Raw genomic sequence first — 27,602 nt, 5'->3', positions numbered from 1 at the left:
TCGGTTGTGATATCGGTAATCGGCTAATTTCAAATGGATTGGTATTGGTCTAACAAATGAGGTTCTGTCAAAGCTCTAATATATAACAGACAGAGAGGAGGGTTGTGTCAATCCTTTGCCTTAATCTCTGCAAAAAAGATCCCAAAATGTTAATCAGTTTCTATTTCAAGGGCACATTTTAACGCACATTTTTAAGGGTTTATTGGAGGTAAAGTGAGTTACAATTTTCAAATCCTTTTTTATCAGTTAGAACGGACACTTGTCATTTACATCTCATGCATAGCATGAGGAGGATATTTTGGCTCTTTGGGTCCTGTGACACATCTAATAAATCTCCGCCTCTCGCGCTAGGTCAAGCATTCCATCACTGTGCCAAAACAGGTGGGCCATATTCTTGTGTGAGACGTGTCCCCCCCCCTCCTGTCCACTGAGCAGTCTGTCCTTTTTATAAGCTGCGTCCTTGTCCTCCTGTGTCACTCCGCACGGGGACTGATGTGATCTGACTGACAATGCATTCTGTCTGCCAGGTGCTATTTTCTAATCCCTGCTATTTGCTAAAACAACAGATGATGTAGCATTGGGGAACAGGAATGATAGTGGATAAATACGGGATGTAGCGTTAGCTGTTGATTGTAGAAACCAGCACCAGTCACTGTTCATTGTTTTTATTTGAGCTGTTTGGCAAACACTGAACAAATAACCCAATTTAAATGTGTTTTTCATGTCATGTAAATGTTGTTTCCTGTTTGAGATGTCTTCAAGTTTATGCCAGTTATGTTTCAATTAACAGTTGTGTAGTATTTTTCCGCCCAAAACTTTTTTGCCCCTTTCAAAAATACACAAAGAAGAGCGTCATAACAGGCTTTAGTTTAGACGTCTACAGGGATCGTACACGGACTGACTTCAACAGACACGCCACACTTCTTTAGAAAAATGGCATTGATGTTTCAAAACAAGTTTTCAGTGTCCATTGTCATTATGATGAACATTCTTTTAAGCTCTTTGACAATAATGGCGTTATTCATTTTATAATAAGTGTTTTCATCTTTCCCCCCATTTGCATCAGCAGTAATTGCTAGCAATTAACGTCTACTGGCTTTTGTCTTTTGCTCTCCTTGTGGGTATGTACACATTCTTTAATTATTAAACATGTCATTTTGCTTTCTATCGAGACAAAAAGGAGTGATAAAATGAAATCAAGTTGGGCAGTCTGCATTAAACCATCAAAACATGTCAACTTTCAGTAGAACAGAAGACTAGCATAGCTTTATTTTAGCCATGAAATACACGTCTCTAAATTCTTTATGTTCTTGTTGCTGTTACAGATAGCTCCTCAAGAAAAATACTGCTTTAAGTTAGCTTTATCCACTTTGCAATTAAAATATAACCACACAATAAAGTCATACCTTTAACCACAGGAGTAAAGAACCATACCCCGTCACATTTTACAAATCAAAGCTACGCCGAGTAAAACCGAGAGGCCTCAGTCGCCGGATACTAACATAGACTCTCAAAAACATTACAGACAATATGTTACAAGCTAGCAGCAGCACACTGTAGTGTCACTTTATGTATCATATGTACAAAATGTTCTCTTAGAGGCGATGTGATAAAACCACAAACCACCGTAACAATCAAATCTACAAAACCGATCTATACCTAGTACCGAACATTTTTACTGTTACTTTGTTGTGACTGACGTCTCTTTGTCCTCAGCAGCTTTTAAATGATGCTAAATGAATCCTACATCATACAGTGTGAAAGTTGTGACATATTGTAGAGCAACACTTTTATATCAACACTTAGTTTTCCGTTTGTTGGACTAAAGCAGGTTTTTTGGCAGCACAGTTATGCAGACGATGATCTACTTTATCTTCCAAACACTGTTCAGCACGTTGGCAGTCCATTCATTGACATAAGCACTCCTCGCACTCATTCCAAAGAAGTGAATTTATGCGGATGGTTATCAGATCGCAGGGTTTAACTCCAAGATTGTTCCCGAGTGTGAATCTGTTTCGTTAAGTCACCAAATTGCCCCCACGAGGCATGGAAGGCAAATGAGCTGATATCTCAGGAGCAGCTTCAGCAGGTCTGTTTTTCAGTCAACATGGACTCCACAGATAAAATCCACTGTTGTCTATGATTTCAGGGCTCTCTCATCGTGCTCCGATTCTCATTTCCATTTCAAGAAGAATGTCACACTTTGGCAAATATGGAAATTAAAATGAGTTTAATCACTTCTGGAGATTAGAGTGTTGATCCGTAGTCCTCAGATCCTACAAGAGCTGGAAACCTTCGAGCTGTGATAGTATTGGTGTTAAGGCAAAGGCCAGGGCGAGGATGCTTGGGGTGGGGTGAAAGCAGGTGAAGTCGGCTGCTGAGCTCCGAGCGATGGCGTTTGAGTCTATGGACTCATCCAGTTGATGGTTCTAAAGGAAAATACCAGATTGTTAGTGTTACATTGAGGGTAAACTAAAGACAGACAAATATTCTTCTTCGCATTGCGGCCACATTTAATTTGCGTTACACTTGGATTTAAAGGAACATGCCTTAAATTGGGGTGAAAGTAGGTGGCAATGGAGGGGTTAAACTAACACAGGACTTTTATTGGGGAAACCAGGGTTTGACCCCTATGTACAACCAAGAGAACCAAAATATCAATATGGCAATATATTGTCGTCCTGACTCGTGCGACACAACTATCAACATGCTGCGGCCAAATATCAATATTTGAATACAAATATATGGCAGTCCTAACAGATCTCCCTGCGATTTTGACTCATCCTGTCACTACGTCATTACTCTTGTGGTGGCACTTATGACTTCAATGAGGGTAACGTGAACGGACATTAATTGGCCGAAGAAGAAAAAAAACACAGCAGGTTGACGTCGGACAGCTGTGAAAAGAAGTTAAGAGATGCTCCTACCGCTTACAAATCCAAAGTCCTAATTTGTTTTTACAGTTCTGTACATTTAATTTAGACTGAAAACACAAACATTGTTCCATCTCAGTTTTTGTTGAAACTGACACCAAATTGCAGTGAATAAACACATTAATGCTGCTTTTTACCTTTTTAGGGGCATTTTGTATTCTTCAGTTAATCCGTTATCGTGATGTATCAGTATACTGAATGATTGTCTTGCAATATATCAATTATCGCAAAATCGCTGTATCGTGATATAAATGTTATCGCGGGCCACGTATCGTGTATCCTATCATGAGTTACCCTGCGATTCCCACCCCTAGTACCTATATCATCATATTTGAAAGTGTAGGGTCACCAAGCTGCCATAATGGACTAGCTGGGAGTGACAACGTGTTGTCAACAGGCAGTAGTGGATGGAAATACCCACTGACTTGCCTTCTATTTTGACTCTTTTCTGTTAACTTGGTTAAAATTTAAAGCTCCTGCGAGGAATTTTTCGCTGGTTATGAAACAGACTGAAATTAATTCTGATGACTCTGTTTGAGCTATAAAAGCAAACCAGACCATCAGCGACAAGATTGATTATTTCTATATCGTTATTTTTAATGCCTGAAACCGCTGGCGGGGGGGTAGGTGTCAGATGTATCGATTAACTGCATGCCGCATTTGTTTACATTTTCCAGCGCAAACATTTAAAGAGAGTGATACATATGACTGTTAAAGAAAGCAGGATGAGATCTACTTAAGCATGCACAGGACAAAATCAGCAAAGAGATGAGAGGTACTGCTTTGTCCACAGGGGGCGCCAAAATCAACACAAACTGAAAGTTCCTCACAGCAGCTTTAAATGTTTAAATATAATAATAATATTTGGATGGAAACTCTTGTAGTTGCTGTACCTGCCAGCTGTACAGAAAGGCTATAAGATGCTGAATGTTTGGAGTAATATAAAATAGGAACCTTGATTGAAATGAACAGAATAACACAGTTCTTACCACACATAGAGAAGTGTCCACTGTTACATTTGACACCAGTTTTTGAGCCTGGAAGGGAGAAAATGAGAAATAAATCCGCACATATTAACTGGCTGATGCTAGTGCAAACCTGCCATGAAATACACACAGACTGCTACATCGACATCATCATTCACTTCGCCCGTCTCAGTATAGTGGTTTAAAGAAATCGTCTTGGTCTGGGAGTAAAATTGCGGCTAAAGGAAGGGCAAAGTCTTCCAAGTAAAACAAGGTCGAGCTAAATCATTACTGCATCAAACCAAACTACTCTCTGCCCCGGTAGTGCCGCAAAATACAAATACAGTAAGATTTATGGTAATACTTTCAGTGCTCTCCAATTCCCAAAGATTAGACCTGCACGGACCTCTTTGTATAATCGTTCTCCTCGAGCGAGATGTGCTCGGTTCGAGTGTAAAAGTTTGTCCGTGCGAGATCCAGCTCAAGGTTATGACACTTTTAATACATTAAAACTTTTTTCTCAGACCGCTCTGAACCCTTTCAGCCACACACACGCACACACACAAACAAATACACACGCGCAGATGCAGAGATGGAGCAGGGAGAATGATAAAGTGACTCTACGGTGGTTTGGGAACATAATAAACACTCCACGCGTTGCTTCGTAAGGAGAAAGAATCGTATGAAGCAGGATTGTGGAGAAGAATGATTAATTGCTCTATAGGAGGTCTTTTCTCCTGGAGGATGTTTATTCCGGTGATATATCATATTATCGCTATTTAAAGGCAATATGATAGATTGTCTCGCTTAGTCTATGTGATATTATCTCATTTAAAAATACAGTACAGCCCTATATTATTTATCTGAGGAGAGTAATAGAGGTCTGAGGTGTGTTAGTGAAGCTAAAAGTTTCATGATACCTCAAATATCTGTTTAAGAAAAACAAGCCGTTTATGATTTAAATGTCAAAATCAGCACAATTTATTTTTTTATATTTGATATTTCATAACTGATATTTATTCGCATGTCATTATCTGCGACTGCTCTGAACTTTTCGGGTGGCACACTTTCAAGTCGTGTTGGAGATTTTTGCAAATTAAGTCTTCCAGATTTCTCTGACGTGGACACAAGTTGGATTTAGTGAGTCAGATCGAAGAGAAATGTCGGCCTACGGCCACTGACGTAACAAGGTCGCCGCAAGGTCAACTTAGTACTTTTATTTTGAAGCTTTCATCAGACTTCCTGAGCAGACACTGTTTAAAATTTGAATATTTCTAAGCACTCCAGCGTAAATTGGCTTAAAATTCTATTTAAGAGGTGGTTTAAAAGAAGCCCCGTCACATCGGACATCTTCAGTCGCATGAAGTTTGAGTCTAATTCCAGTAAACAGCATCGACATCTTTATTTTTTAACCGTGGCAAGAAGCTAAACCTCAATCTGTTGGACCAAATATGTGTTACCTCCTTACAAAGATACTGTGTCCCTGCACACACACAGAAACACACACACACACACACACACACAGACTCAGACACTCTACCCCTGTGGGCCATTTCTGATGTCACTGTGGCAACCAATTAGCTTTGACATGACAGCTTTGGAGCCTCTGACTCCACACTGACGTCTCATCTTTCTGCCCAGGAGGGGGGATTCTGTGCATGCCGTCATAAAACCATCCCTGATCCCTCAAGGTGACAGAGGCAGACTTGTGACACTCAGACAGAACCTCGGAAAAGATCTCTACCTGTTTTTTTTAGCACTTTGAACTTTGTACTGTTTTCCGCTCGTTTTGATGGCTGTAAAACTTTGGACAAAAAGCTTTTCATTTTAACGAAAGATATGTTATCGTGTGGAAAGATTGGTAGAAATGTTTTTTAGTGTGTCAAGAGCCAAAGCTAAACACAAACTGCTGCTTTGAGATGAGTACTTATTGTGAAAATTAAATCTCAGTCAAGTCCTTTTACATTAACAATGAATTCATTATAAGACCAATAAAGTCTCCACTCTCTGTTTATGTTTATGTGATCACTGGAAGTATAAGTTGGTTGAGATAACGAACATAGCGCCATTATTTGGAGAACTAATGCACTGAAGAAGTTGTAACCATTTCTCACTTTGCAGTCAATTGGTCAAAATGTACTGTGGGGAGTAGATTGCGGCATGTTTCTGTCGCTTATTTATTAAGATTAGTTACTGTTTTAAGCCATTATAGAGTAAAATGAAAAATCAATCAATTAAAATAAGTTTATTTTTTAACACCTCACTCTCAGATCTCAGAGACACATTTAATTGCTGATCTTTTTTATATGACCAAAAACATCTCTTTACTTTCACTTATTTTTTGTGAGTGCACGCAATTTTATTTTGAAATATGAATCTGTGTGAGTAACAAAATATATTTAGTAAGTTGTAATCTTGAAGATCTCAGTTTCGTTCTCTTTGGCGGCACCTATGGCGATAAACAGTAATTGTGGGAGCACACTTCCCAGATATCCAGACAGTGTTGCATGTGTCGTCTACGGTTGGCTCCGGTTGTAACTCTCGATTTTCCTCGCTGACGGTCGCTTTCCTTTTTAGACTGTTTGCTTCATCTGAGTGTCGAATTTGTTTCTTTTTCTTTGGATTTTCACTTATTTTTGAAGTTGTATCTGTAGTCATCGATCTTTTCTTTGTTTGTTCAGCCATAGTAGATTACTGTTTACTCGCGACGCTTGCAGAGACCAGAAAAGCAGCCGCTTAGCTCCGCCTACCCTCTCTGGCAGACCAACCACTGCTGGGTGATGGAAAACGCTTCTCTAACTTGGCACCGCTTGTGATTTTTTTTCTGCGAAAGTCGCCACAAACACCCCGTCTGTAATACTGCAAATGCAAAGGCTTTCATCAGTGGGCCATAGGCTCAATCACCATTGTCTTACCTCATTCAGCGATAGAAAGTGACTTAACAGACATTTATTTACATGAAATTCTTCAAGATTATTACTTTGAAGTATTTTGAAACTTCACCTGTAAGGTCCCACAGACTTGGTATAAAGAGTCTCCATGAAGGTCCAGTTTGGTCACGTCTGTCAGAGAATCCAGTGCGTTACTGGTTCGGTCTTTACCCCTGCGAGTGATGCTGGGCTCCAGTACAGTCGGCTGAATCGGGGGTTGGGGTTGCCACACTCCAACATCGGTACCATTGCCAAATGCCTGGATGGCGTTACCTGCAGCAATAAAGTGTATTAGCGTGCATTCAGAAAGCCGAGAAGAAAAAAGTTCTCTTGTACAATATGAAAGAAAGAAAGCAGAGAGGAGAAAACTGTGCAGTTATATGAGAAAATATGGCTGCAGAGTTGTTTTTCAGTTTTAGAATGCTATGCTTTCATGTGATGAGCATTATCCAGCAGAATGCCCTTGAAGTCCTGTTTTTAAAAATATCGGCTTCACATTTAACAAGGTAGCAGATGTCTCCTGTCCTTTCCTTTTAGAAATAAGTGCAAGAGGCATGTCCCAAAACATTTGTTAGAGTCCGACTAAAAGCTGCTTCTAATTGATACTTTAGATAATTGGCCGGGAAAAGAAATTACTTGACCTTTCTGAAGAGCTGTTTAAAAGCAGTGTCTGCTGATAATCACTATGATTCACAAAGCCGTACAGAAATGAACTACCTGACTGAGGAAAACTTGAAAAATACTTCCTGTCATGTAATTTTCTCATTTTTTATTTGACATTTAATCCAAGACATATTTTCATGAACATAATAGAACGTGGGCTGGAACTCATTTTTGGATTGATCCAGATCCTGACTTCCGGTGTCCACGAAAAGAGGGGGTATTATGCTGTTTCAGATTTTAACACACATATATATAATGTTCAAATGTTGGATGTCCAGACTAAACATGGGTGAAGTTTCAAATCTGTAGGTAAAAGTATGTTGGAGTAATCCCCAGGCTTCTCAGCTCAGTCTGCAGGCTGCTGTGAACGCCAGGTTTTACGCAGTTTTTTCTACACGCAGCACTTTGTGACGTCACAAAGTGCAGCCTCAGCAGGCTTCGGAGAGCTGGCCAACCAGTTATTTTCTGGTAGTTAAACAAATAGTTAGTCTATATGAAATAAGCACATGTTAAAGTGGTCTATTTTTCGGAGAATCCTGTGTGAATTAAACACTTGACAAATAAAAAGTACTGAGTTTTTGTTTTCACTTGCGCACTTGAGTCCTTTTTTGCACGTTAATGTCCATCTTAAAGAGTAACTGCACACTTAAACATGTTTTTTGAGCTGTAGTCCAAATTATAGTGCTGCACTGTGATGAAACACATCAATGCTGGTGTTAATGTTAACAATTCTCACCGAATTTATAAATTCATTCATTTCATGGGTTGGAAATGGCTCAACATGCCGTCTACTTTTTCAAATCAGCCCTGAACCTTGCCAGCCGATGGTGACGTAGAGTTCACCGTTTGGGACAAAACTACGTGATTAAATGTATAGAAAAAAGAATGTTAACGGCTGTCAATCAGAAGTAGGCGGCACACCCCCCCGGCCCCGTCTTTGAGAGGGAGTCTGTGAAACCGCGCTCATTTTCAAATATATCCTGATCCAGACACATCGTTCACTAGATTTTACACTATTTTTGCTAGCACATTGTACATTAGCCTTCTAGCTAACGTTGTGTTACCATTCAGATATATATTCAATATCTGTAACAGGCTGCATGCACGGTCGGCGCATGCGCACTTGCATTGCCTCGGCTCTGAAACTCCGGCTTCAGGCATTAGTGAGGCTGGAGCCAACGGCTCAAACTGACAGGGCTCGGGACCACCACTGGCCTCCACCACACTAAAGTGCTCTTCAGGGGACTCTGGAGGGGAAAAGTCCTCCACCTTAAAAGAGCCCTCTGTGCCATATGTGCCTTGTGACTCTCTGTCGCTCTCCATTTTTCACTGGCCAGGGGAGGGGACGTCACTCTCAGCCCCTTGCCCACTTTGAGCACTTTTCAAAAGTGTGCAGTGGGTGGAGTTATGGTCAGACCTGTGGGTGCAGTTACACTTAAATAAACAGCGCCTCCCTCTGTGGTTCGCTCCAGGTTCACTCACACATGAAAGGATCAGAACCTAAAGCGTTGTCAAATTCCCGTAAAGCAGTTAAACCGCTGGTTTTGTGACATCACGATAGAGACGACATAGAAAAACACTTACGATAGACATTTTCATATTGTTTTAAATATACATATTGTCATATTGCCCAACCCCAAACGGAAGGGACTAGTGGTAGCTAATAATATATCTTTGCTGTAGTGGCTACTGTTCTGGAGAAGAAGTCAATATTTGGGGAGCTGATAAATGATGGTGTCAGATCAGTGCAATGATGATCATATCTGATACAGGTATTGGTTTCAACACAACTCTACTGCCCTTATCCACTGCATGTCTGTAAGTGCGATCACTCACGTAGGCATCGATTGCTGGTGAAAAACTCTGAGAATCTTTCACAGTCTGGCTTGCTGTTTCCGCTGCTGCTGCAGTCGCACCACGGTGACAGACTGATACCCTGTGATCGCGCATAGTTCGGTGTCATCACAGTACCTGCAACAGAAGACAAGAACACTATTTTTAGTCATTGCAACTGTGGTCCCATTATCACAGTAGAAACCAATTAACGGGACTCTTTTGTGCGTCACTTCTCATCTTGATATAACGGTTCCCTTTCCTTTGGCTGCATGTGGTTGAGTCGGCTTCTACTTATAAGCTGTGAAACTTCGTCTGTGCTTGCAGACAGAGGTGAGTGTTTAAACCAGAGGGGGCCCATTAGAGGTTGTAACCTGCGTGCCGCTGCAGATTAAAACGTCTGCCTGTTGAGTTTGCGATCGGTCACTGTTGCCCTGCATGCAAAGCTCGTTACTAAAACTCAGCGGGACATCATTTTTCTCTCTACATAATGAAACCTGCTAATGGAAGAGACAGTGAACAAAAGGAAACGAGCACTAGAGCACAGAGCTATGATGTATTAACTGTGATGTCATGTACACCTGACAGAATAACAATATGTTGACTGCGTACCCATCTGTGTAGCTGTCTAGTGGATCCGGGGCTTTAATCTCTGCTGCGGAGAGATCAAGGTACTTGGCTTGCTAGTGTACATCTGTACATTAACGAATGCAAGTCTGTCTCTTTAAAAATTACATTTATATACAACTTATTTGTAACAGCAAATACGTCTACATACATCCAAATAAAATGGTGGATGATGATGTAATTAGTTTGTTTCTGCAATCAATTAACTAAGATTTGTATCATCATCCAACCAAAATCATAATTGCCTTTACCTTAAAAAAAGGTTGCTTTTGTTGCCTAAAACCCAACCACAAACTTAAGTGTTGACATGTATCCTGGGCCTCCTTATGACTCTAGCACAGTTTTTTTACTAGGGATGCACGATATTATCGGCACGTTATCGGTATCGGCCGATATTGGCTTAAAAATGAACTATCGGATATCGGCCAACACGCCGATATCTGCCGATATAATTAAGCGATAAAATAATGGGCTGCTGCATACTTGATTCGGTGATGCGAAGAGGAGCCAAGGCAAAGTCTTTCAACACTACAAACTTGATTAACCATCTCAAGACCCGTCACCCCGACCGTTGTAACAAATGTGATAAGAGTATCACCATTATACTGTACGCTGATTCCAATACAGAAGAGAGTTGATGATCTCTGCAATTAGGAGTGCGGGAAAAAAATATCGGTATCGGTAATCGGCTAAATGAGTTGTAAAATATTGGCATATCGGATATCGGCAAAAAATCCAATATCGTGCATCCCGATTTTTTACTCTTAATGTTGTCTCAGAACATAATCGAGACAGCAAAGACATTGTCACCACAACGTCATAAGCAGTGTTGGGGTAACACAAAATAATCCGTAAGAGTACTTCAGAAATCAGAATGGAAACAGTTGTTGATTTAAAAACGTAGGTTTGGTTATACAGCTAGCATACATGTGTGCAAGCATCGCCTGTTTAACCATGTGTTCATTTGACCATTGTGTGTTTATGGTTTAAGTACTATTTTCGCAATATTTACATACTTTTCTCATATATTTTAGGCACTACTTGACAAAAAACTGCCATGACTTGTAGATTTGTGTTTCACTTCTTTATGTTTTAAACCCTATCTGTGTTACTCAGGAGCACCATGGCTGTAGAGTGACTGCTTTGTGTTAAAAAAAACAACAGGCTCCTATTTTGCAGCTGTGTGGGAAAAAGAATCACCTTTCCACACTTTTTAAATTAGTTTCTGTTATCTTTTGGTTTGGTAAAACAGAAACCTGATTAAAGCTTTCTAACACTTCTAATCAATCCAACAAAAGCTTCACACCTCTGATGAAGAGGATGAAACATCAAGATTAGAAAAACTAATGTGATGGTTTAAAGAGCGACTGACTGACTGAATTTTTCTGATTTAAAAAACTGCCACGAATAATATTCTACTCATTCCTTGTGAGCTTCTTCTGTCACAGTCAGACATTTTCTGATGCAAGTTCATTTGATTAGATTTCATAGATTGTTGCGCAACAGGCACACAGCAAATTAAACCAGATGCAATTAGAAATCCAGCTTTGGATCCAGTTACTAGGCTAGTTAAATTTTCCATTTGGCAAGTTCTGGAGCCAATTTTAATAACTTACCAATTAGACCTGAATAAGACAGCAGACAGTCGGCGTAGTTCTCCCTCAGACAGCCCGATATGGAGCGAGCTTCAGGCTGGCAGGTGCTGATGAAGTCTGCTAGTCTTGACCTAAAAACAACAGAGATACAAATGAAAGATGCTAATCTCCTGATCTGTTTGGATTAAAGTTTATGCTAGGCCAGCATAAAAAGATCAGTTTATCATTTGTTGTAGTTTCTGCTCTCTCTTTTAGAAAATATGTGTTCAATTCTGAGGTTTGAAGGTAGAATCATTGACATAATGATACATCACAATATGCAATTCACTTCTTCTTTGGCCAATTAATTTCGTTCACGTCATGTCATGAGCGCCACCGTGAGGAGTCATTAAGCGTGACGGGGTGAGTCAAAATCGCAGGAAACAGACTATTATACTACAATAACCTACTGTAAACACTATGTCTTCATGTTATTGTTAGTAACTCCGAAATGATCATGGACTCACTTAAAGTCAGACCTGTAATTTTCTCTCACTTAAGATAATGACTGTTGAGTTTGAACGGTTACTGTCTCTTTAAATACACCATGTGAATTACTGCTGAAGCTCTCTGCAGGTGACAAGTGCCTTTTAGACTGTGTTTCTCATTGCATAGACATAAGAGGAAGAGAAGGTATTGTCGCGTTGCACTTTGAGCAACTAAAGACCAGAACAGTGGTTCTCAACTGGTGGGTCGGGATCCAAAAGTGGCCCGTGGAGCTGTTTTCAGTGGGTCGCAGATGTGTGCTTGGAAAAAAACACAGTTATGGCAAAAAATTGATGCTGCGCTTTTATTTTGAAGGACATGGGTATCTTTTGATGTGCGTGCAGTAGTAGTGTAGTTTAGTCACACCCAGTCCCAGTTACATTTACATTGTTGAAACTTGTTGAGCCCTACAGTGGTTGCATTTATTTAGCAGTTTTTAGCATACTTCTCAAAAGGGAATATTTTCCTCTTATGCACTGCCACCATGTTGGTTGACTAGTATACTGTTGTCTTTTTGTGATGCTGACATACTGTGATGTTTCGTTCCATCTCAGGTCCAAACTGCACCATTTGTTATCAAATATATTTGAGTGGTTGAAAAAATCTGAAATTTGTGTTGTCATTAAGGAGGTGGTGCTGGGTCCTGAGGTGACACCAGCTGAGAACCACTGGACTAGAAAAACAAAAATCTAAAATGTGTAATTATTTCTGTGGCAATAAAAACCAAACACTAGTAAATGAGATCCTGAAGTGCCTCTTTACCTGCAGATGTAGTTGGTCTTGCAGGTGTTCTGAAGTGACAGACAGTTAGGTTTGTCTTTATCCTCATAGGAGCAGATGGGAACGATTGTTTGTCGTCGGCGTTCTGCACACGCCGTCTGATCCCCCGTTGGACAGGAGCAAAACAGCATCCCATAGCTGTATTTACTTGGAACCTTTATTTGGATAGAGAGACAAACACACAGATGCAGGTTGTTAGCAGTCAAAACCATCCGTTTTCTCACTAGCTGTCCATTTAATGGTTTTGGCTGCCTCCCAATATAAATGGTAGCTTTGAGTGGATATAAGTGTTATAATAAGTAACCGAGACTTTCATGGAGAGACAGGATAAAATATTTACTTTGACATTTGACACCTGGTTTTAATTCTGGTTCAAGCAGCAGCTTCAAAATAAAAGCTGCAAATAGCAGCTCTAAATAAACTATTACCTTGTCAAAGAACTGTCGCAGGGCTTTGTGGCACTTGCGCTTGTTGCAGACCTCAGAAGCAGACACCCTGCTGGTGCAGGGGTTGATGTACGCCGAGCGGTACTTCTTACATGTGTCGTTCAGGTTACACGCCTTGGCAGCGTTCAGACAGTTGTTCTCCTTTGTGGATGCAGGCTCGGCTAAAAGACAGGAGGGACACATCATTGGATTATTTAGCATCTTTGTCTGTCAGTTACAGAAATTGCACGTCTCCATATCTATCCACAGTCCTCAGTATCTCTCTGTTATGTAATGTAATTGAGCAAGATAAAATAAAGCTATTAGATACCTTTTTCATGTAATAAACCCAGTTCTTCAGTTCAAACTAGAATTGCATCATTAACCTAAAAAAGGAGCCGCTGTACGAGAGCACTGAACCCTGCTGAACTTGCTTTTATTTGCAAACAAAACATTATATAAACCATGTGGATATAGACTTTTCTTTCGCAGGGAGGTTTATTAGTATTTCACCAATTAGTTGCTCCAGTTGCTCCATTAGTTGCAGTTGCTTTGTGGCACGTGTGAACTCTTTTATTCTCTGGCTGAAGAGTGCACTTCAGGTTATACTCAGATCCTCCTCTTAGACCTCATTAGCTCTCGCATTTATCATTAAACCTCCGACAGAAAGACACAAATACACGGCACTGACCTCTGTCCCAATTAGACACAATCTCAACCCTTAAAATATAAATCCTTTTTTCGACCAGGTTAATGCCTCATTTAGATCTTTTTCTTGTCACAGCAAAAACACAATAAAAGAGACAATTATAAGTATCACATGCTGCATCTTGGTGAACCCATCTACCTGTTAACTTGACTTGAATTCCACCATAAATCAAGGAATAACAGGCGGCATATTTACACGCTTTTCTCCACAGTTCTCTTCTAACTCCAGATACAAACATCTGTAGAACATCGTGAGAGCGCACGCCATACTAGTTTTGGTTTGTACACATTTATTAACACACATACAGCCCAAGGAGAGGTTAAAATATAAGAGTCAGCTAATGTGAAAGTCTGCGGGACTGCAGCAGCAGCATACAGTGGTACACAAGTGCTTCTTTAGGCACTGGTCAGGTGCGTTCACAAAGAGAAGATCAATATAGTCCAATAACGGTACAAAAGTCGCAAAAGTTTCACGTTTACGCTCCTAAACAAGGTTTCAAATGATAAGTTGTGATAAATGATCAAACCTGAATACTTATATGATGTGGTGTAAATATTCAGAGCATTACCAATAAGTAGAGCATGCGCCTTTTTGTCATTACGCCTGGAAGATATGAGGAAAATCTGCAATGTACAATAACATTGATCAATATTTCGACACACACACAACATGCGACTAATACAATTAGCACTTTAGCTATACCTTACAGTTCCTATGTCTGTTACCACTAGGGCTGTGATGGTAGTGAATTTTTCTAACCGTGGTGAAACACTAACGCCCCCTTTCGGTTTTTCAACCGCCGCCTCAGCCCGCTGCCAAAGTATGTTTGTGGTGGAAACGAAAGTTTATTATCATTTCTAAGTTCGTATCCTTATTCATTGAAAAGACATCTGACAGGCTAGTTGTTGTAGCGCCTAAACTAGCATGTTGCGAGACAGAGTAGATGCGCAGAGGGGTGAAACAGCAGTGCTCAGACAGCAAGGTTACTTTAGCTGATAACTGTGATTTTTAAACGATTTAAAAAGATTTAAATGTGCCAAAGGCACAACAACTATGCACAGTCATTTGGTAGCGAAATAAAACAGACAGTTGTGAAAAAGTAAATCTCTTTCTGCTGTTCAGCATGTCTAACAAGATGTCCCTTTTGAACCTAAATGTTTTCCAAATAGCTTTAGTGATTTTGTTTTGCCTTTGTGCTAGCTAACCTCATAGTTGACACCAATGTGAAGCTATGTGCTGGTGCTACAATGGTGTGAATGCATGGTCCATGTATCCAGGGCTCCCAAATGTTCGCGCGGTGACAATGAAATTGCAATTTATCGTACAGCCCTACTTCTCATTTCACTTTTTAATACTTTTAATTCGAAGGTGATTTCTTCAGCCTTCACACAAAGCACAGAAATGTACAGCTTAAGAAGCAATCAGAATCAGTGCTTTTTTCCTGCTTGGTGTTACGTAAACAACCTCACCCATCTTTGCTTCTCTCTCCACATTAGGCCTTCCTCCTTCCATCACAGCTAAAGGCGCTGTACGGCCAACACAATGCCTCTCACATCTCCGTTTTCTCATTTGTTGTACTCAAAGTCCTTCCTGCTCGACTGACTCCTGCACGGTAACACAAACTGTATCCTCAGCCTCGGCACGGACGACTGAATTCGGTAATTCTGCCTTTTGAGGTGGAATTGAAGCTCGCTGCTCTCTTTTCATGCACCGCAGAATGAGCCGTGATTAAATCTGAATACATTCTTGAACCTCGGGTTAATCACATATTACAAAACCCATTACTTACATCTGACAAGTGCCTGGAGATGTGGGCTGTGATCCTTCAGAGCTTCTCGGGCTGAAGGTGGGACAGTTTTACCTCAATTACTGTTACCCAAAGGAGGATGCTTATCTTCATTTTTTTTCTTACAACATCTATAAAGTTCTTACTTTGAAGACTTGATCTAAAACACAGTGGTATACTTTAGTTGTGTGTGCACGCAGCAGACTTCAAGAGCCAAGTGTGAGTAAGAAAGTTGAAGCTGTAGGTCAAAGCGTGACTTTTTATAGACCCAACACCCAACGGCAGGAAGTAACCTTTTCTGTATTTAATAAGCTCATTTAAGGGTCAAATTTTCTCTGTTTCAGGAGTTATTTTAAGTCCCAACCATTTTCTGTGTCTCTAATAATCTCTAATACTCCTCAGATATATTATATGTTCTCTAATCGAACTAAACATCCTTATATGGCATTAGTCTTTTGACGCATTGGTGCCTAACAAGAACTGCAATCCTATATGTCCACTTATAATATAACGCATTGTGTTAAAAGACCTTCAGGCTTAAGAATCTTTACTAAGCCTTCTTACGTTGCAAGCCCTGAGCAAGGCCACCGTGATGCCATTGATGTAGACAGTCTAGGAAACACTGGAATCTGACCCTTTGACCTCCAATAGGTTGATACAAAAGACCTTTAGAAAGCCCGCCAGCCAGGTAAGGGTTAAATATGACTGTCAAAAAAGGTGTTAATTATTGCGTCCTTGGGGCTCTCTTCACTATTACAGTGATTCTGAGATTTTCTCTAATGTATACCTACCAATAGTTTAAGTATTTGTAACGCCATAACTAAAAAGCACAGATTAAAATGTGTTAAAATGTCACTTATAAAAGGCCAGTGAGGGTTTCGTAGTGTATTAATCTCTACAGATTCTACATAGTAGAAATGTAGAATCTGTAAGGAGGGACGTGGATTGTAGGGAAGGCAAGTGTTCTGTTTTCCGTTTGTAGTACGCTTGTAGTCCGAGTATTACCGACCAATCACGTATCAGCAGGCTGCAGCGTATGACAGAAAAACTGTCCATGAGGAGACCAAAAGCAGGCAATCTGCCGTAATCACTTAAATGAAGAGCACTTTCCTGGACTGCTGGCACCATTAAACATCAAGGTAGTGAGTTCAGAAGCAGTGGAGCTATTGGGTGTTATAATTCCAGGGTAGCAGGTGGTCACAATGATGTTCTGCAGAGCTTTTGTTCAAGCCTACTTTTTCCTTTTTCACTAAACGTAAGCCGATGTACGGAGCGGAACATGTAGTCATGACATTGCCCTATTATTATATGTGTCTTGCATAAAAACCCTCCTATATCCAAGGAGAAACATGCATAAGAAAACCTCAAGAGCCAGCTGTGTGCATGAAGATCTCGAGGCAACATAAAACTCAATGAAAATATCTAGATCTATATTTTTGCACCATGCCAGTGAGAACAAAGCCACATGGAAAGACTGTGTGTTAGCTTAGTAGACACTAATGGGTTATCGGAGTTTCAGACAATTTGATCTTAATTAGTTCAACAAAATACATATGAAAAGTGCAAACTTGGGTTTGTTTAATAAAGACATATTTTTTGTGATGGTAACTGTCGTAAGAAAGTCGAGTGAAGCTAGAAACAGAGTTCCGAATTGGTATTTTACCATTTTGTAACATTGGATCCAGTTATCAATCAGCTATCCCCTTATGCAGATGATGTTCAATTTTATGTGGCAAACCGTGTTGTGAGTTTATCCTTATTAAGCAGTCTAGTTTTCATTTCCAGCTAAATTCACAATCCCAAAATGCGTAAAACCACAAAAACCCTACATTGTACAGTCTCTGTATACCGCAGATGATTGTCCAAAATGCTCCTTCACATCGTATCACTGCTTTACTTAATCCCTCCTCAGTCATCCTTCCACTGAGTGCCCTCTTTGTCATCTCATAATGGAAAGAAAACAGCCGTGGTCACTGCCCGCTCCTTTTCTGGCACTGGGCCTTCTATCGGGCTTCGTGCCAGCCTCACTAAATCCACGCCCGCGTCTCGGTATTTATGACCAGACCCAGGACCCATTTATTAAGTGCACCCATGTAATTAGCAAAATCTCACTTAGTTCCAAACGCACCAGCGATTCCTTCCCTTTATTTAATCCTCCAGTCAGCCATTCATCCTGTATTCATTAGAACAGAATTCTCTGCATTGCTGACGTCTGCCATACTCAGTGTGATTTTGAAAATCCCTTCAGACCAGTCAACAATTACAATATTGAGTGATGGCCGCCTTAGGAAGTTGCTCAAGTGTTCATGGTTTAACCCATTATCCAGAAAGTGACAAGCAAACAGCTTCCATTGAAACTGAAACTACACTTTAATGTTCGTCACACCATGTTATGAGATTACGTCACCTTCAGATTTAAATCACTTGTTATAAAGAAACCGGTTTAGTCTGCTAACATATGGCACCCACCGTCATTGAGGGTTATGAAAGGGAGGGAGGAAATCACTTTGGTTGCACGTGTAGAAGAAGTCCATGAATCTGTAGAATTGTACGGAAGCCCCAAGTGGACATGCATCCATACATTTTAATTAGTCTGTTTTGCTGTGCTAACGAGTCATTTCCTGTTGCCCGAGATCTCATCTTGTTTATCTCATTATCTCGTGATACCAACGCTGCACTCCGTAACGTCAGACGATCATAGCTCCCATGTTTATTTTAATAAACTGAAATAACATTTCGGTCCTTTAAAGTCAATAATGGCAGGCCTAATTCACATACATAGGTTATGTCATCTAAGAAGTTTGTAAGTAAGAAAATAAAGACGTTTGTACGAAATAAGACAATAAGAAAATAATAGTGAATTGCACTTAAAAACATTCTCAAGAACTTCCTTCATTTTTTTCTTATGAATCTTCCAAAGTTTTATCTTAGGAATATGTTTGTGAATCTGGCCCCAGCGTTGTTATTTTGAGAGTTAAATAAGTCGAGATCTCGAGAAAACAACTGGAAACAACTCATTATCACAGGAAAACCGATTATATAAAATGTATAGACGCATGTCCGCTTAGGCTTCAGTAGACATTCATTAAAGGCAAAAGATTTTAACACCTATGGCAGGAAATGGTAATTGCGGGATCACACTTTGTCCATGCTTTCCTTTTTAAACTGCCTTCATCTTAGTGGATTTTCACTTCTTTTTGAGGTTGTATCTGTAGTCGTCGATCTTTTCTTTGTTTGTTCAGACATAGTAGATTACTGTTAACTCGCAACACTTGCGGAAAAGCAGCCGCTTAGCTCGGCCTATCCTCTCTGGCAGAAAACGCGTCACTAACTGGGCGCCGCTTGTGATTTTTTTCCTGCAAAAGTCGAACCAGACACCCAGTCTATACTACTGCAAATGCAAAGACTTTTATCACCATTGTGTTACCTCATTCCGTGATAGATTCTGTGATCACTTAACAGACATTTATTTAAATGAAAATCTTTGAGATTATAAAAATTTAACTTATGTATTGTCTACATTTCCATAAGCAATATGCTTATAACTACTAAACAGGGGGCTTTATTTCTTCCCCCTCCAGTATCCTACTTTTAAGCATTTGTCGTTAAACTATAAAACTATTTATTCATCAACCTGTACATCAATCTGAGAGATGTATTAAAAGTCTAATGCACTGACAAATGTTTTAATTTTAAGGCTGCTTCTGTCACTGTCAAAGCATGGGATGCAGTTTTGTCAGTGGATCTATGCAGCAGCTACGCACACAGTATGAATGATTATGTGTGCGTCTGCATACCTGTATGTGTGCGTGCAGGATGCGCTCACATGAAATATTTCCACGCCTGACTGACAACATTATCCCGTGTCACCTGCAGCCTGCAGTGTTTTATTTTCGTATCTCAAAGCCATGATTAGCCGTTGCCTCCGTCACTCATGGTCGCATATCCACTGGGCTCCCTGCACACGGCTTGTCATGGCTCAGATGTCAGGTACACTCATCTTTATGAGGAATTTCTGCTCTCCAAGCCGCTTTACTGCGCCTCCATTTTCCGCTAAGATTCATATGTGTCAGGGAGAGTGCTGGGAGTGGGTTAGTCAACATGTGAGTGACTGGACTAATAACCTGATACTATGGGCTCGGTGACATACACTCATGGTCGCATATCCAATAGACTACCTGAAAAGCACAACACAAATTCACCATGTTATGTCTTCTCCAGCCTGTTCTCACTCCCTATTCTTTAAATATGGCAACTTGGTCAGTAGCCCAACGCGTCAAAATAATTATCTCTAGGTAGCCCTTTAGATTTTTTTTTCTGGACGCTGTACTCTTGCTTGTTGTTTTGATTTGACCTTGACATCAGGTGATGATTGAAGAGCACAATTTGGGGTGGTGGTAGGATGCATGGGTCAAACAAACATGGGACTTTTTTCCAGGAGACTTGGGGTTCGATTCCCACGTGGAACAAAAAGCCATTTTTGGCTTCTTTGAGAAAGTGGACTTCAATGTAACACACGTTAGTAACGTAGGACCAACGTACTTATTTAAACACGAACCGTGATGTGTTTCCTAAACCCAGAAAAGTAGTAGTTTTTGCGCCTGAACACGACCATTTTGCGACAGTATGCTAACCTGAGCCCTGCGTGTGCCAAACTGACGCTAGAGTTTGTGAGCGTTCTTTTCACAGTTAGCTCTTAGTACATGCTGAAAATGGGGCTGGACTTGTTAACCAACTACTGCTTTAATAAAACCAGGATTTAAAAAAAAATGTTTTGACATACTATTAAGTTGCGTTGCATTTATGTAGGTCTTTTATCGGAAGCGGTTTCCAATATGCCTCCTTTAAAGCTCCTGTGAGGAACATTCGGTTTGTGTTGATTTTGGCGCCCCCTGTGGACAAAGCCGTACCTCTCATCTCTTTGCTGATTTTGTCCTGTACATGCTTAAGTGGTGTTTTTTTAACAAAAAATCTTATCCTGCTTTCTTTAACAATCATATGTACCGCTCACTTTAAAATGTTTCCCTGGAAAATGTAAACAAAGGCAGTGTGCAGTTAATCACTTCATCTGACACCTACCCCCCCACCAGCAGTTTTAGGCATTAAAAATACCTATATAGAAATAATCAATGTTGTCGCTGATGGTCTGGTTTGCTTTTGTAGCTCATAAAGAGGCATCAGAATTAATTTCAGTCTGTTTCATAACCAGCGAAAAACTCCTCACAGGAGCTTTAAACACTCTCTTGCCTTGACCCTGCAATTCTACAACTCATTTAATCTCTACAGTCATTTAAAGGCTTTTTGCATTTAAAGGGGTAGCCATGATATTTGCACATGCATACATTATAATGCAATACCTCTTCAAGAGGTAAATGCTGTATGCCTTACAGATATTGGTATTGTTGTGCCACCCACTGTAGTTTTTCCTCTGCACACATTTACAAGTGCTTCCTGCTATGTTCAGTTATCTTGTTAGCCTATATAAAACAAACCTATTATTGTTACTCTTATGAAGAAGAAAAAACAATATGCCTGCTAATAAATAGGATAAAGCTTTGTTTGTTTCACTTTTTAGTTTCTTTATATGATTACTCAGCAGCTAAGTGAATCTCAAACTTCTAATCCACAACTTGTGTGTGTTATTAGGTTTGGGGCTCCCTCCGGTTAACTCAGTTGGAATAAATTGCGTTATTCTGCGGTTACAGAGGGGCAGGAGGAAAAACAAAGGAAGTGTGTGAAAGAAAAGGCCCTCAGATGATTCGCTGATAGGGCTGAAAGCAGTCTAGTGTAAAAAGGATCAGCAGATTAAACGTGTTTCTTCTACTGACGGCGGCTCTGATGTTCGTCTGGAGCAGTTTGCTCATAAATGCAGAGTTCACAGCTCAGTGGGGCCGGGGGCAGAGGACAAAGAGTACAGAGGATGAATCTGTTGCTTCAGGCAACGAGACCTACTGAATTATTCTTGAGGTTTTAGCGATGGAAAATCATCATGCCAAGCTTCATCTCATGTTCACTCACTCGATTCTGCGCGGGACTACTGATGAGCTACGGGGACAGACTGGGAGGAAGGAGCGATGATACTGGGCTCAGTGGCGGAGCTAGTGCGAGTAATATTTCCTCTGTGAGAGTGGCTGCTTAAATAGAAATTTAAGGAGTTGCTTGAGGGCTTGTTGAAAACTTAGAAGTGTGTCCATTTTTGCATTTCACTGACAAATTTTGTAATTCAACACTTAAGGCTACATTTTCAGCAGAGGAATATCCAAACAAGTGCTGTGAGTCGGGAGAAAAATGATGGATTGTTTTGTGTTATATCTATTGGAGCAAAGAAAAGTGCAATGTTGTCTTGCATCAAATTCATATATATTCATAACATTTTCAATATTTTCTTATTGAACTGTTGAAATTTTACGCATCCACCGCAGGGCCAGAACTTCTGTCTGACGGCAAAATGTGTGAAAAACACAAAACAAAACAAGGAGGAATAAAAACGGATTGTATAAGGCCCTGTTTAAGGTTCTAGCACTGTTCTTTGGTGCCTTTTTCCTTTGTTCAATGCAGTTCAGTAATCCCATCAGTCCCTCAGTCTGCACACCAGCATTGTGTTACATCTCTGAAAGGCACTTGTTCATTGATTTATAAATGACGCAGCATTTAATTTCAGCTGTTCCTGGAGACTATATTCTGGCACTTATTGGCTTGGCTGTCACGCCTTTCAGTTATAATTAATAGTGTTATAAATACATCTTATGTGAAGCTTTTTGTAGAAGCCATAAATCAAGAAAATGAATTAGCGAAGGTCGTACTCAAATAGAGAGGAGTCATTCGAATATTATTAGCTAGCATAAAGAGTGGAAGGCAAATCATTGTGACTCTGTTTTGATGGCATTTTCAGTTTGTCTGAAAACGGAGAATCTCAACAGCCACTGGATTGATGGACATTCATTTTTGCGAAGAAATTCATGTCCCTCCCAGAGGATAAATCCTACTAAGTTTGGCATTCTCCTGAATGTATTTCTAGTACTACTAAGAGGTTGATACTTTTGGCTTCGAGTAACATGATTTGACAGCTATGTGATGAATTGACATGGAATTTGGTAGAGATATGCATCGTCTTGGGGCGATGAATTCAAATTACTACCTCGTCAAATGTCTCAACGTTTACTTAGATTGGCACACATTTTGGTTCAGAGATGTGATACCGGACTGAAGTGCTTTCATGAGGTTGTAGTGTGGTTTTTGAGTCAAATGTCTCAACAACTGTTGGATGGATTACTGTGAAATTTGGTACAGCCATTCATTCCCCCCTGAGGATGAACTGTTATCACTTTGATGAGCCCCTGAGTTTTTAAAGCAGTGTTGTCTTCAAAAATTTGGGTATGGCCAGTTCTTTGGCAGACATGACACTCTTCAGCCTCAGTTGTAAATGGTACTAAATGGTAAGTTAGCCTGTTAAATATCAGATTGGGAAGAAGGTGAATATAGTTGCCTCATACTTTAGCATCGTTATTGTAAGCATGTTAGCATGCTTCTGTTAGCTTAATACTCAAGACACAGCTGTGCCTCACAGATCAACAAGCAGCCATGGCCTTACACCTAAATTCCACAGGATCTGTGTCCGCCGCGTTCAGTGTGCGTTTGGTCCGTCAGACGGCGTGCCCCAAACCCTACAGGAGGTGTTTCTGGAGCTGGATTCGTGAGATCACAAGATTACGGGAGAACTACATTATCACGCGGGGGTTGCAAAATTACGCAATAACAGTAACGAGATAAACTTCTCGTCGTCCATGGCGTAAAATAACCTCTGGGACCCTCTGACCGATTGATTGACTCCTAGCCTCGAGCCACCGGTTATGACATAATGTTGATATGCTGATACGATATAAAAACGGGAGTCTGTACATGGTGTTTGATTTTGGAATGACTGGATGCTCTAAGCTGTTTTCATGTCTGACTTCCTGTTTGGAACGATCTGCTCTTGGCGCGTGCTTGAAGCGGTGCGTATTTTTAGCGGAGCAGAGCGGGGAGATGCTTCTGGGACGCGTCAGAGACAGAACACGGGCGCTTGCTGTGGAAACACGAGCATTGACTAGAGTGGGAGCGATCAACTCCGGAGGTCGCGGCGCACACTGAACGCGTCGGACACGGATCCTGTGGAATTTAGCTGTTAGACATTTAGTGTTTTAGTGTTGTCTTGTAGCTAGACATCTATGTTCGGTCATGTCGTTTGAGATAAGACAACGAGCTTTGGACATAATAAGCTCTTACACAAAATCTAATCAATCTAATCAAAAACGATATGGGAGGAAGGGTTAAAATAAGCCCGTTTGTAAGTGCACTGCTCATTTCATCTATCATAAAATGTAATTTGATGACACTAATTGGATATGAAAATGTATAAAAAAGGAAACATTGATTTTTAGCCGTTCCGATCTGTGGCATCATGTCTTAGAAGTCAACCCATGGGATACAGTATGGATGACGCTATACTGGCTCACATGTACGTTACTTTACACTGCGGATGGCCTCAGGCCTGGTTTAGTTGCAGACAGGAATGAGGTCACTTATGGCAAATGGATTCTTGATATCTAACCCATTAAGGGATTTACTTCTCTTAGAGCCCCTTTGGCTGTTTACACACTGCTATACATTTAACTGGACACTTAGCGCTAGCTCCATCTCTGCATCCAAATGATCACATACACATTGGAGGATTTCTTGTAATATAGCATCATGTAATAATGATGTGGCGTGTCTTCAGTATAGTAGGTCACTGACTTTGATAAAAGAGCGCATTAGCAGCAGATACAACTTAAATATATCTGTATCAAGGTTGAAATATTTCACATTCATTCAGCTACACCAAGCAGAAGAGTTTAGAGTTAAAAAATGACAGTTTAAGTAATTCCTCTTTTGTTTTACTGGTTGTTCAATTATTTGAAATCCACATTAATCCGTCACCACTTTTCAAATTTGAATTTAAATCCTCCAATTCTTCTTAGTCTTGCATTGCTACACCTACCTCTGCACTACATTTCCACAATTCCCGCTCAGGGGAGACATCCCAATCTCAATAAATTCTTCTGTACTCTCCATTTGAAATACAACTAAGCATTATGTCATCGTATGTGGAGCGGAGCCACTGTGATACGCTAAGTGGATTCAATCACAGCGAGAGCCAAGGAGAGAGGGAGGGAGAGAGAGAAGGAGAGAGGGAATCAAATGACCGTTTTTCCACTGAAATGGTCGCTGGGCACCGGTGCGGCAGACGCCCAGAAAGCCCAACATTGAGTGCCAGAGAGAGCTGCACTTGTCACACACACACACAGCTCTTGTTCTATCAGTGCTATTGAATGTAGACAGATGGTTAATTGCCCCTCTGTGCACGTGTGTGTGTGTGTGTGTGTTTGATCCCAGCAGATAGGTGAAGAAGTCCACCTGCACTCCATTGACATTTGAGGACATGAAAAACAAGCAGCAAGCAACGTTTCTGTTCTACTTTTCTACAGTTTAAATCCAGGTATTTAGGGCGTCAAGCTCAAACAACACACACTCTACTTTAAAAAGGACGATGCATTCAAATCTAGCACGTAAATACTACCTGCAACATGTGACTGTGTGCAAAAAAACATGCAGACCTCTCATCACTGCTCCGAGAGCTGAAAGTGAAACGCACTAAATGACTCTGCTTTGTGTACGCTTGGGTCACAGTGGCAGATAAAAGCTTTTGTGATGGATAATGGGCGTTGAAAGCTGCAGCCTGAAACCAGACAGCGATAGAAAAAGAGCGGTTGTCAAATAGTGACAGATATGCAGCAGCGATGTGGTGACTTAAGCTAGGTTTAGGGCTCAAACAGAGAAATAATGGCTCTGTGAATACACCGACTGAACTTTGCACAATGGCCAAACTTCAACTGAGGGATGACAAAGGAGAAACTTACCGGCTATGATGGGGGCCAGACGGAAGATATCTGAGAGGCGGCTATTGACAGGTTCATACGGAGAGTATTCCAGCAGATCATTAGCTGCATGGGGAGACAGGACAGTGTAAACATATCTATATGGGATGGGTGGATGTTATGATGTTTCTTTCTTCCTGATACAGATTCATATACCTAGACTTGGCCGATACAGAGTACACCTCTGAAACTAGTGCGATTAGCATATTACTGACGAAAAACCACTGATTGCTGACATTTTGGCAGCTTTGTCTAACATTATACACTCTGCTAGCACTGCACTGTTGATACTTGATATTGTCACACAATAACTTACCTGAAACCAGTTACGTTTTTGGGACTAATTTGTCATGGTGTCATATCAGTGCAGTGGCAAATTACTGATAACCGATAATGCATTATGGCAGTACTGAGGCCGATACTGACTGATATCGGTATTGGAAGTTGCCTTTACATTACATTAAGGGTATTAAGGATAGGTATCACTGTGAATTGCTTATATTGATGCATATGAGTTCCTGTTTTGTCAATATTAATATTTTTCATGTAATTACATTTAGGGATGCACGATATTGGATTTTTTGCCAATATTTGCCGATATTTTCCAACTCTTTTTGCCGATTTCAATACCGATATATATGGCACCCTTTTTTCTACCTAATTGTAGAGAACATCAAGTCTCACTAGCAGATGCAGAAATAACATAATACATTGCTTTTTAAAATGTACACATTCACTGGGCAATATGAGATTCATCGAGCATTTAGGCAGAATTAAAGCGTTTTATCGGCAGAAAATATCGGCACAAAAATGACATTTATGTCTTTTTCAAGCCATAATCGGCAGATACCGATAACGTGCCGATAATATCGTGCATCCGTAATTACATTAAAACTTGTAAAGAAAGGGGAACCTTGGGTTTAATTTGTCTCACACATAACCTAACAGGTTGCATTATAACATGTAACACTGAACGTTTGGCACACTTTGAGATTGTATACATTTGCCTGAAGCACCTGTGAGGGGTTCTTTTTACAGAGTAAAGGGCTTTTGATACTTCATATACTACCATGAATACATACTTTTGCGTGTTAGTAAATCAAAGTGACTCAGTGCATACCCTGTAAACTCTGAAATATGCTCCAAAAGATCCTGAGGCAGTTCTTCTCCTTCTTCATGCCTCTCCTACACCTGCAGTCGTACAGCGGGCTCTGCTTCATGGCGTCTATCGCGCTGCGGCACTCGCCCTGCGCCTCGGGACCGGTCACCGCGCTGAAGTTGCTCTCCCTCCCGGCCACGCACTGCCTCATGGTCCGGTACTTGGTGCTGCAGCTGTACTCCTTCAGACATTGTTCACTGGCCTTCACGCAGTCCATGCGGGACGAGCGGGAGGGAGAGGTGCTGTCACCCCTCAAGGTGAACACGGAGTCTGGGAGGTACAAGGAGGAAGTCAGAGACATTTGTGTTCACGATGGAAACTAATTTGTCGACATTGTTTGCACACAACAGGCTAACCGATGAGCCGATTAGCATAATTTGATTGGAGAACGATTAATTGTACTGTTGTAAATTAATGCATAGGGATTCATTGAGCATTAGACAAACTTTCTGAACCCTCTTGTTCGCAGTCTCGACTCAACTATCAGAACAAATCATCAAAAAAACGTGTTTTTAAATTAAGGTCTGTTTGTAAAGGAATGCGCCTTTTTTCATCCTGCCGCTGTCTGGTGCAGAAACAGGTGCACTTTTATAAACAAACATTAAAGCTTTAACACAGAAATTCAACAGATGAAGGCGTCACTTACCCAGAAAGGACAATATAATAACAAAAGTTGCTAAAATCATTGCGCTTTAAGGAGATTCCGTGCGTAAGAT

General features: G+C 40.6%; 1 protein-coding gene across 1 annotated transcript; it reads right to left on the bottom strand.

Moving 5' to 3' along the window:
- Window positions 1-706: 706 nt before the first annotated feature.
- On the bottom strand, window positions 707-27,602 carry gfra1b (gdnf family receptor alpha 1b). The gene is made up of 10 exons (XM_069664523.1): window positions 27,533-27,602; window positions 26,848-27,156; window positions 25,710-25,793; window positions 13,280-13,458; window positions 12,834-13,006; window positions 11,568-11,677; window positions 9,328-9,462; window positions 6,902-7,101; window positions 3,923-3,970; window positions 707-2,429 (listed from the first exon to the last, which is right to left on the bottom strand). The coding sequence occupies exons 1-10, from the start codon at window positions 27,570-27,572 to the stop codon at window positions 2,277-2,279; spliced, it is 1,431 nt and encodes a 476-aa protein (XP_069520624.1). The 5' UTR covers window positions 27,573-27,602; the 3' UTR covers window positions 707-2,276.

This window comes from Semicossyphus pulcher, unplaced genomic scaffold, assembly GCF_022749685.1.
Source record: "Semicossyphus pulcher isolate SPU_LCO1_2020_fin unplaced genomic scaffold, fSemPul1.0.p SCAF_16, whole genome shotgun sequence".
Classification (NCBI taxonomy): domain Eukaryota; kingdom Metazoa; phylum Chordata; class Actinopteri; order Labriformes; family Labridae; genus Semicossyphus; species Semicossyphus pulcher.
This window is presented reverse-complemented; position numbering and strand designations above follow the sequence as displayed.

Coding starts and splice junctions, on each gene's coding strand:
- gfra1b (XM_069664523.1), bottom strand. CDS start 27,572: ATGATTTTAGCAACTTTTGTTATTATATTGTCCTTTCTGG. Junction 9,463..11,567: donor GTCTTATTCAGGTCTAATTG/GTAAGTTATTAA, acceptor CTTCTGTTGCAG/GTACTGTGATGACACCGAAC. Junction 7,102..9,327: donor CACCAGCAATCGATGCCTAC/GTGAGTGATCGC, acceptor TTATTGCTGCAG/GTAACGCCATCCAGGCATTT.